Source organism: Dasypus novemcinctus, chromosome 25 (assembly GCF_030445035.2).
Source record: "Dasypus novemcinctus isolate mDasNov1 chromosome 25, mDasNov1.1.hap2, whole genome shotgun sequence".
NCBI lineage: Eukaryota > Metazoa > Chordata > Mammalia > Cingulata > Dasypodidae > Dasypus > Dasypus novemcinctus.
The window spans coordinates 9,424,138-9,434,877 of NC_080697.1; the positions used below are offsets into that span (position 1 = coordinate 9,424,138).

The 10,740-nt window shown below is 64.2% G+C and overlaps 1 protein-coding gene across 1 annotated transcript; it reads right to left on the minus strand.

Moving 5' to 3' along the window:
• Window positions 1-2,360: 2,360 nt before the first annotated feature.
• Window positions 2,361-9,240, minus strand: OSR1 (odd-skipped related transcription factor 1). Its single transcript, XM_004459156.3, has 3 exons — window positions 8,990-9,240; window positions 3,984-4,679; window positions 2,361-3,287 (listed from the first exon to the last, which is right to left on the minus strand). Exons 2-3 carry the CDS (start codon window positions 4,649-4,651, stop codon window positions 3,152-3,154), a joined length of 804 nt encoding a protein of 267 aa, XP_004459213.1. The 5' UTR covers window positions 4,652-4,679; window positions 8,990-9,240; the 3' UTR covers window positions 2,361-3,151.
• Between the last annotated feature and the right edge of the window lie 1,500 nt (window positions 9,241-10,740).

Below are 10,740 nucleotides of genomic sequence, written 5' to 3' on the forward strand. Positions count from 1 at the left end.
CGCTCCTGAAAATCCGCCCGGCTCCACTGGAATGTCCTTCCAGGCCACGTGCAACCTGAACAGACACCTGGAACCACAAAGCTTGTTGACCGCCTGCAGGGAGGGGGCTGGACCTTCTCTACGTGTAGCGGGAAGGAGTCAGCCCTGCAGAGTGGGGCAGCTACGGAAACCCACCGGGTCTTTCGGGCCCTCTCGTTGCCCTTTAGTGCCAGCGGGGAAGTGCCCCCAACCATGTGGCCCGGGACCCACAGTCTCTGTGGGTCCAGTGCCCAGGTCTGCCCTTCCACCCGCAGTTGCTGATCTGCACAAACTAGGAAATCACGGCCACGAGTAGAGACCTCAGTGAGCTGAACGGAGAAGGGGCCTCTCTCTGGGTCCGCCGGGCCGACAGCCATCGTCGGGAGAGCGAGCCGGGGCTTTCTGGGTGGGCTGGAGGTCCCTGCGACCCCGCTTCACCTCCACTCCTGCCCCCCACCAAAACCCTGCAGGGACATGCACGCCTCCGAGGATGCACAGCTGGTCGTGAAAGCCTCTGAGTTGCAGGGACTAGAGACTGAGCGGTGGAGGATGCACGGTGCCTGAGCTGGGGTGGTCCAGACCAGAAGAGCTAGCTTCCCTGCAGACCTCGGCATTTCAGTCTTGGTGACTCCTCTGGGCCCAGCACAGGCTCCGCTAACCGGGTGTGTTAGGAGGGGAGGTCTAGGGCAGTGGGGGGAGCCTGGGCCCAGCAGCAGTAGTCACCCCCCACCCCGTCAAGATGGACTCCCACAAAGCTCAGACACGAGGTGAGGTTCTCTCACGGGGCCCTCTCCGTAGCAGCTGTGCGTGTGCATGTGTGTGTGCGCGCGCGTACCCACGCCTTCCCGTCTTTAGCAACCCGGGCCTCCAACCTCCCCGGGTCTCCCGCAGGAACTGATGCGGCCCTGCCGTCCGCCCTAATACTCGCCAAGGTGGGTCGCCGACCTGCACGGGGGGGGGGAGGGGGCGGGGGGAAGGCAGTGGGAGCCCCCAAAGCCCACTGCCCGCTCCCACCCCCACGCGCGCCGAGGTGCCAGTTCGCGGGGAGCCAGGCTCCGTTCTCTCCCGGGAGCGGGGGGACTGGAATCCTGCTCGACCCCCGAAAGAGGAGATCCTGCAGGCCGGTGCCGATGCAAGGTTGTCCTGCCCTCCCCCCCCCCCCCATTCGCAGGGGTCCCCGAGACCAGTCGAGAATCGTTTGGAGGGCGAGACTGGACATACGGAAGACTAGACGTGCGTGAGAGAATGACGCGCGTGGGGGTGCGCGGCGCGCAGTGCCGTGCGGGGCTCCCGGGGCGCCCTCCCAGGCCGGTCCGGCAGGGGGCAGCGCGGGGCCGGACGCGGAGGACGCGACTCGCGGGCTCCGACCCTGCCCGCCGCCAAGTTGGGTCCCCGGGCCGCGGAGGTCTAGCCGCGCGAGGTCTTCGGAGGAGGCGGACGAGGAGGGGGTCTTTAACTCCTAGAGCCCCGGCCCGCTCTTTTGGGGCGCCGGGCCCTGCTGGACGCGGGGGACTTTGGTCCCTGCTGCGGGGCAGTCAGCCGGGCAGGCTCCGCGGCCGCAGAGCGCCGAGCCCGGAGCCCGGGGGGACCGCGCTCAGGCGGAAAAGGCCGCGGGCGCCACCGCCGGCGCCACCCCGCGAGTAGGAGCTGCGGGAGCCCCGCGCCGTCCCGAGGACCCCCACCCCCACCCCCCCGGCGGCCTGGCCCCAGCTGTGGGAAAACTCGACGCCCTGGGGCAGAGTCAGCTGGCGCGGGGGGGGGGGGGGGGGGGCGCCTCGGCTTTCTCTTCCTCGACGTCCCCGGCCTCCCAGGGCGCCCGCCCCCGCGGTTCCTGACCTTTAACCCTGCGGGGAAACGTGGCGCTGGGAGCACGATCCCGACAGGGGCCAAACCCCAACCCAAGAACCGTGGGGTGTCCCTTGGGGGCTTCGGGGAAGCGGCGGTGATTGTGAACTTGCGGCCCGTGGGGGTGGCAGGGAGGGACAGTGTGGTCTGAGGCTGTGGGGCCGGGGCCCTTCCCACCCCTAAAACAGAAGCGAGTGGCCCGTGCAGACCCGTGGCCGAGGAGGGGTGGTATCCTGTCCCTTTAGGGGACCTGGGCCGCAGGGCCGCTCCTCTGCAAGCACAGCCCTTTGGAGGCTAAGAGCGGGGGAGACGGGGACCCCGAGACCTAAAAGTCGAATAAAACAAGCACAGGCTGGGGTCAGAGGAGACGAACCCGGAAGAGCGGGGACTTCTCCATCCATCAGCGCGGGAGCCCAGGAGGCTTGCGGTGCGGGTGTGGGCCAGAGACCGCCCCCCCTCCAGGCAAGGAGCCACCCAGGGAATTCCCCATCCCGCAGTGCCTGTAAAATAACCGTTTATTTAATAGTTTAAAAAAACTCCAGTGATAAATGTCCGTTACCGATGGTCAGCGTAAAGTGCCAATCGCAGCGCGGCGCCCCGCTCCCGGGCGGCTGGGGGCGGGCGGCGGCGCGGCTGCGGCGCCGGGTCCCGGGATCCGGGCCCCCTCGTGGGGCTCGCGGCCCGGGAGCCCCCGGCCGGCTGCTCGGTGTCCCCGGGGCCGGCAGCTGAAGCGGATACACGGATTACACTTTTGCAGGCTCCCGGGGCTGGGGGTGCGGGCGCGAGGCGGGGCACAGGCTGCGAGCGCGCAGAACTGCTTCTCCTCCCCTCCCCACGCCCTCCGCAGTCAGTTACAAGCTTATATGGTCAAGGAAAAAAAAAGAATAAAGAAAACGTATAAAATAACAAGAGAAAACAGTAATACTTCTGGGAGAGGCGCCGCTGCGGCTCCGCGGAGCTGTCGTTCTTTTTTTTTTTCTTTTTTTTCTTCTCTTTTTTTTTTCTTATCTTTTCTTTCTTTTTTAAATGCAGTTTCCCTTCCGCCACGTGAGTACCGCCTTTTGGCCAAGAGTTTGGCTGCGTCCTGGGGGACGGCCGGGGAGGCCAGGGTCACAGCCCTGGGCTGGGCACTGGAGGGCCGCTGGGCCTGGGGACCCAGGGAACATGGTCTGGGGTGGGGGAGGTGACGGGCGCCCCTCCCGCTGCCCGCCAGAGTCCCCTTCAGCTTCCGGTCCTTCTGGAGGAAGGGGAGTCACGACCCGGGGTCCTGGGGACCCAGAGGCTTTACTTAGCACTTGATCTTGGAGGTCTTGAGCTCCTTGACCTGTGAGTGTAGGGTCTTGTGCACAGCGAGAGTCCTGGATTGGCAGAAGCCTTTCCCGCACTCCTGACACTTGAAAGGCTTCTCTTTGGAGTGAATATATCTGCGGGCAGAAACAGAAAGTTAAATCCTTGCAACTGATGCAACAGGATAAACAGTTGCCCGAGGTCCTCTCCACCGCTATGAGGCCTTTATTTCCGGGCAAGAGGGATGGTGGGGTGGCCCACGTGGGGGTGGGTAAGCAAGGCGCTGGGTTTCTGAACGGAGGTGAGTGAGGTGCTGGGGCACGCGCAGGGTGCTTGGGAGCCCTCTCCCGTGCTAGGGAGCCCGCAGCACCAACTCGTTCTAAGGGCTGTGCCAACTCCGAAGGTGAGTAGGGGTAGCTGGGGCCGGACAATTTGCTGCAGCTGAGCTGCCCAAACCAGTAACCACTAGCCACATCTGGTTATTAAAATTAAATTAAAACTTCAGTTACTGAGTCACACTAGCAGCAGCGAAGTGCCCACTTGTTACACGGGGTGCTTGCCACGATTTCCATCATTGGGCAGTGCTGAGGATGGAGGAAGGGGTGCTTCTCTGGAGGACGGGGAGACCTGTCCTAGCCTCCCTGTATTTCCTCCACCCATGCCCCTAGAACCTATGCCTGTATGGTCTCCACTGTGATTTTTAGGGGGGTGCCAGAAGCTCGGGGAGCTTGAAGCCCGCAGGAGCCTCACCAAAGCTCCTCATTCTGGAGGAGAAAGGTGAGGCTAGAGGCAGACGGCCATAGCTCCTTCTTGGGCCACCCGCAGTGCCGCACCTGTGGTCCCGTAGGTGGTCTTGCCTCCGGAAAGCTTTGTGGCAGATGTCACAGGTGTAGGGCCGCTCGTCGGTGTGGGTCCGCTCGTGGATAAGTAAGTTGTAGGACTTGGTGAAGTGGCGGCCGCAGAACTTGCAGACAAACTCCTTCTTGGTCTTGGAAGGCAGGCGTCCCCGCGTGGGCTTCTTTTCTGGGGACAACTTGGTCACGTCCAGGAGGGCGCCCAGCCCACTCGTGGGGGAGCCGGGGCCATCCCCCCTGCCAAGCTTGGATGGGTCTTCTTGCGTGGCAGCCAAGGCCAAGTTGGCGAAATCAAAGCGAGGCTTGGTCTTGAGCGCCGCAGGGCCGCTGCTCGCCCCCGTGATCTCGGGCTTCGGCTGGATAACATGAGGGAACCAGGGAAAGGCCGGCAGCTGGAAGCGCGCGTCCACCAAACTGGACACCGCGCCCGGCACCTTGGAGTAAGAGGAGCGCGGCAAGTGCATGGCCGGGTAGCCCAGCGTCCACTGGTGCAGGTGCACAGCGTGCAGCGCGCTGAAACCGTACAGGTTGGGCAGGTGGTCCGAGGGCACGGTGGGCAGGCCGTTCACTGCCTGAAGGAAGGAGTAGTTGGTGAGCTGCAGGGAAGGGTGGATGGGGACCGGCGCCGGCAAGGTTTTGCTGCCCATTGCCACGATCGCAGTGGGTTCTTACAATCTGCAGAGAAAGGAAGGAGGGGAGAAGAGAAGAGTTCAAGACCGTCACCTTCCTCCAGAATTCCAGTCCAGCCACACCCTCTCCTTCCCTCAGGGCAGGAGCTGGGAGCCAGGACACCTACCCGCGGACCCTACCTGCCTTCTCGGAGAAGGTGGGACCATAAGGTGCTGGGGTCCCCTTCTTCTCAGGACGCCCCTACTGCCCCGTGGTCTAAGGGCTCCCCTCCAAATGGCCTCTGACAGAGATAATAGCTTGATACCGAAACCAGGAGAAAGGAAGTCCCATGCAGTGCAACCGATTTGAAGTGAGGGCCTCTGAGTACAGGACACTGAGTAAACCACAAGTAAGGGGCAACGGTGTGCAGAAAATTACATCCCTGCAAGCCTGGGTCAGCACAGAAATACAGCCTCCTGCAAAGGTAAACAAGAACTTGGAAGCACACTTCCACATTCATGTGCAGATAAACAAACACAGAAAGGCACAGTGACAGATAAACCCAGATTCGCACTTTCTAAAGCAGAGTTGACAACAAGGTGCAAAGATAAACGGGGACAGCCAGTGTCCTGCCGCACTGGCCACAAAATGCAGGCACCAGCAAGCACACGGGATTAGAGCACGCGCAGGAGGAGACTCGATGTATAGAACGCAGGCAAATGCACCTAAACACACGCACACACCCTGGCTCGTGCGCAGTGAGTCCTTCGATTGGCTTCCAGAAACCTTGTCATCCTTGCCCTCAAAACTCTCAACTCTGACCCTCGATTTGGTTTTCTTCACGATCCCTAGAGACATCACCGTCTCTGTAGTCACCTGTAGGTTGGCCCCTACCGGGGACCACCTTCTCAACAAGGGCAATGCCCCCTGCATGCATTTAGCCACATGTCCGCAGCCACCACATACACCGTACACGGGGGCCGCTGTACTCTCCCTACGCCACAGGTAGAGCAGGCTCTTGTGATGTTTCTGGACATGTGTACTGAGTCTGGACAGGTGGGTAAGAACTCTGAAGCCAGGCCAGGTGATCCTCTGCGGAGAGGTCTTTCATCTCTGCCCCTCCCAGACACTACCTAAACACAGGTCCACCCAACTGAGGAAAACCTGGGAAGAAGGGACACCTAGAGGGGGCAGGGATACCTGGGAGGCACAGGAGCTGACCTCCCAGCCTGCATCCGAGGGCGATTCAAGAAGGCTTGGCCAGTGCCGCCCCCTGCGCCTCCCTCTCTGCCCCAGCTCCCCACTCCTTCCTCCTGCCATTCTCCTTCCCCTTCTCTTCCTGTGGCCTCTCCTGGAACTGGGTGTCATTCCCCATCCCTGGGGGTGTGGGCCGCTGCTCTGCCCCTCTGTTCCTAAGGGCAGGCTCACACCTCCCGGGGCAGCTTCCCAGCCTGGCTGACCCTCCGATCCCCGCCAGCAAGGCCCAGGCCCCTGCTCGGCTGATTTCGCAGCAGCGAGGCTCAGAAAGCTCAGCCCTGTCCAGGGGACGTGCAGGGCCCGGGCCAGAGGAGGAAGGACCATCTTGACCCAGCAAAGCTTCTCTCCTGGAGGCCGGCAGCCTGGGTCACTGGACCCAAAGGAAGGGGTCTCTTCGGGGAGGGAGAGGAACCTAACACCAGGAGCCTGCGGAGAGGGCCGGAGCAGGTTAAATGAGCAATCTGGTGAAAACCAAGCCTGCTAGCTGCAGTGAATTTCGCCCCGGGGCCGGGAGGGGCGGATATCTGCGGTGGTCCCGCCGCCGTGGCCGCCGCACAGGCAAAGGCCTTCGCTGCTCCTCGGAGCACCGGTCACGCTCCAGACCCACCGAGCCTGCCTCAGGGCTCTGACTCACGGGCGAGACAACATGCAATTTGGGCCAGAGAGGAAGCTGAGACCAGTTCGGGTGGCGGGGGGCAGGGGAGGAGAAGACTGGCCAGCTTCAAAGGTCGTGCCCCGACTGCAGCAGAGCCAGCGCGCTTTGATTTGCTGTCACCTCTTCTTCCCCTCTAGGCGCTGCGAATCAGATCCTTATCTCCGGCCCCCCGGGGTCCTCCGGGCGCCGCCGGGGTCTGCGCTGGCTCCGCTCGCTGCCGGGCCTGCCCACCTCCAGGCAAGCGGCCTTGACGGCGGGCATCTGGGCTGCACAGCCGCTCGCAGCGCTCTCCGTGCCCCAGTCGGAGAACCCACAGATCTCGGGACCTAACCGGGCCTGCCCTCCCCGTACCCCGGGGAGCGGCCTGGGCTCCGTGGGGGGGGCTTGCAGCCCTCCCGGCTCCTAGAAGTGGATGTTTCCCGGCCGTCTGCGGGATCTGGTTCCCCCCCCCCCCCCCCGGTGCGCCACTTCTCCTCCGCAGCGGCCCAGCCAGTTTCATATTTTCTGCTGCATTCCCAGGCCAGGGCTCCTCAGGCCGCCTCCAGCCACTTTCCCGGGACGAAATTCGTTGGAAACGTGGCCCTGTACACTGGAACCAAAAAGGAGCCGAATCCAACCACCCGAATCCAGGAGGTCAGCTAAGACAAAACCAGTCTGGCACTCGCCTCTCCGGAGGAGCCCTGCAGGCCCTGCTGCCTGGGCCCCAGCACCCCAAGGGAGCGCCCTCGATCCCTAAGCTCGCTGTTGGCACCCCCTCCCCAGGCCCGGCGTCCGGCCCGCCGGGAGCCGAGGCCTCGCGACCTGGGCAGTGCGGCCGAGCGTCTCCACCGCGCTGCAAACACACATCGCGCAGCCGGGCGGGGGGCCCTGCGCTGCCGAGCGGGGGCCCTGCGCGCGCGGGCGCTGCCTTCCGTCGCGCGGTGGAGCGCCAGCCCGGGTCTGCCGCCAGCCCTGCGCTGGGCATTAATGAAGTGTGCAGAGTCTATTAAAGTGGTTTATTCGGGGCTAATTGAGCGTGAGCGAGTTAACTGCTTGCATTAATGAGGACGGAGTGAGCTCCACAAGCTCATGCCTGGAGGAGCCCAGCAGCCGCCCAAGAAGAACGTCCTCATCGGGTCCCCAACACGAGTGATGACAGGATGCCCGGACCCGGCGCGGGAAGACTGACCCTCACCAAATACTTCTGTTGCGTTCTCCCGACCAGCGAACTCGGAATGAGCCCACCGGCGAGGAGGCCACCGGGCGGCACTTAAATGCCCGCGCGGGGCTTCAGCGATCTGCTGATCCCCAGTTTTAATGAAACCGCAATTAATTCGAACACCCTGGGAGGGAACATCTGCCCACAGCTCGCCCCGCGCTCCGCCGGCCCTTCTCTTTGCTCGGAGGCTACAAGCCGAGCAGACCAGCCTTGCACGTGGCTTCTATTCCCCAGAGCCTGCGAGCAGCTCTTCGCCCCCGTAAAGTTTACTAAATTTCGGCAACAAAGAAAACCTCGCTGTGAATTTACACTTCCAGAGTCCGCGGGGCTACTCACTAAGCTGCTAGAAAATTACTGGACGGGGGTCTGCATTCTTATCAGAGACACTTCGGCGGTGAAGAAATTGGTTCACCAGGCGGCCCCTCGCCTCTGCCCCCTCTCTTCTCCAGCTCCCACTTTCTCTCCCGAAGAAGGTCAGGGGACTTTCAGAAGGGGGCAAACGCACCCTTCCCAGCCCCGGTCCGGAGACACCCGCGCTGCCTGGTGTTGTGTCTACTGCGATATGTGGGGCTCCCATTGGAAAGCAGGGCTCGCGCCCCTGCCTGGCCTCCCCGCCCAGGTACAACGAGCGCGGACTGCAGGCCTTGGAGCCACAGTGGAAGCTGCTGTAGGGAGCACCCCGGAGCCAGGGTGGGACCAGCGCGCTGCCCCGCGCTCCTGGCTGGGGCTGGTCTCCTACCTGAGCGCACCTCTCCAAACGCACACTTGCAGCCCAGCGCGACTCGGCCGGGCCGTGCACCTGTCCCGGGCGCCGTTGGCTGCGGCGCGGGGCCACCCGCTCTCCCTTCTTGTTCGGCTGAGGCAGGTCAGCCCTAGGCGCGCGTCTCGGGGAAGTTGGGGCCGGCTGAAACTGATTTGGTTTCCTAAAGTGGGCCCTCGGGCTGACTTCCGATGTCCGCGGGCACACCTCTCCGGAATCCGCAGAGCCGGGCCCCTCTTCCGGCAGAAGCGCAGGCCCGCACCCCGGTTCTCCGCAGGTCGGAGGCCGGGGACCCCGCGCGCGAGGTCCCTGGGGCTGCACTCCCAGCTCCCCCCGGGCTGCAGCTGTTCTCGCTTTCACCAAGGTCCCGCAGCCTTCGTTTGGCCGGAGGAGCGTCTTGTGGGGGACCCTGTGAGAGCGGAGGCGCCCGCCGCGTGGCGACAGGGCACCGGCGAGCCCTGCCCTCATCCCTCCCGCCGAGCCCCGGCGCCCCGGGCTGCGGTTACCTTGGTCCGCGGTGGTCCCGGGGCTGAACGCACCTCTGGGGCTCCGGCTGCGGGGGACCCGGGAAGCCAGAGGCGCTGAAGTCCTGGCCCCTCTCCGGCCGCGGGGACCCCGAGCTCCCGAGGCGCGGGAGCGCTTGCGGAGGGTGGCAGCTCAGCGGCCCGAGAGTGCGGGCCGCCGGGGGCGGTGAGCCTGGCTCCCTGGCTGGGTCTGAACCCGGGCGGCTGGGAACGTGCCGGGGAGAGGCCGAGCTCCGACTCACTCATCCCGGAGCCCCGAGCCGCCTACTTATTTTAATCCAGCACCCTCCCTCCCCCCACCTCCGCCCCTCGCCTCCCGATTGCTCCCTCCTTCTCCGGCCCCCAACCCTGCCCTGCGCCTGCGCACTACGAGACAAAGTTTTGCTGACCCGGGCGGCCGACGCTGGCAGCTGCGCTGCTCTGGCCCCGGCCTCCCCGGCCCCGCGTTCCCTCCTCTGCAGCCCCGCGCGACCCCGCCGCGTTGTTAGGCTCCTGAAGGCCCGCTCGGCACGCTAGAAACGCAGCCCGAGCCGATGGGAGCTGACTGGGACCGCGCGTGGCCAGGTCCTCTTCTCCGCGCCCCAGGCACGGTCTGGGCCCGGGCGGGAAGCCCTATGCACCGGCCGCCGCGCGCCTCGGCCCGGGCTGCTGCGCGCTCTCGGGCCCCCGGCAGAGCGGCCTCCCCTCTCGGAATCACTTCGCAGAGGCCGAGGGCCCCAGGGAGTGGAGCGGCTCCTGGACATCCTGGCGCGCTCGGTGCCGCCGCGGTAACCCAGGCAGGGCTGGGTAGTTGCTAGTGCGGGACAGCCGGGGTCACCGAAACGCCTGTGTGCCGAAAGCTGGCCCCAGGCCCTGGGTTCTGGAGTGCGGTGGAACGATCAGGGGCGAGGGTGGGGGAAAGAGGGAAGGAAGCTTATTTCCCTGGGATCCAGAGCCGTCGAGATACCATCCCAGTGTAGGTCGTGCTCTCCAATCTCGTCTCCAGTTATTGGCGTTTAGAGCGTTGAGAGAGGGGCAGAGGCAAGGGAGGTCCCTGAGTCCAAGAAGCTGATTCTGAGTTTGAGATGGAAGTGGGGTCAGCATTCTGGAGGAAAGAGAAAAATCTGTCCCCACTGCCCATGCCTTACAGTGCCCTGTCGGCGGCTCTTCTCCTGGAGCTGACCTCCAGCTAACCCCAGCGCTGACCTGTCCCTGCTGCTGGTTGCCCATACCCGGCCCTTGGCTGGGGCAGGAGAGGGCGTTGGTTTCCCGGGGTTTGGGTGAGTCCAGAGTCACACCGCTGCACTCCCAGATTTTGCTCCAGGGTGCTGCCCAGTGGCCCCTCCCAACCCTCAAGCTGGAACCTGGTTTCTGTGGGGGGCGCTCTGCCTCTGCCTGGCTTCCGTCCACAATGCCCACCTGATTTGGGAGGGGGGGATGCAGCCATCCCTGGCGTAGGGAAATGGTCATGAAGACTGTGCAGAGGTGTCGTGGGAGGACATGCTTTGTCCTCCCCAGGTTTTTGGGACAGAACCTGGCCTCCAGCCCTGAAGTCACTCTGGCTTGGGCAGGGGGCAGGAAGAGGGGTGCACAGGCAATACCCAGGCTGTGCACAGGTCTGCACGGCCTTCAGACTCTCATATTGCTTGTCTGTGCAGCTGCATGCCTAGCGGTTGTCCACAAGGGCCACGTGGGGGGCGGCCCCTTGGGAGCAGAGCCGCACCCTTGCCCCGGGTTCCTGGCCGGCAGGTCTA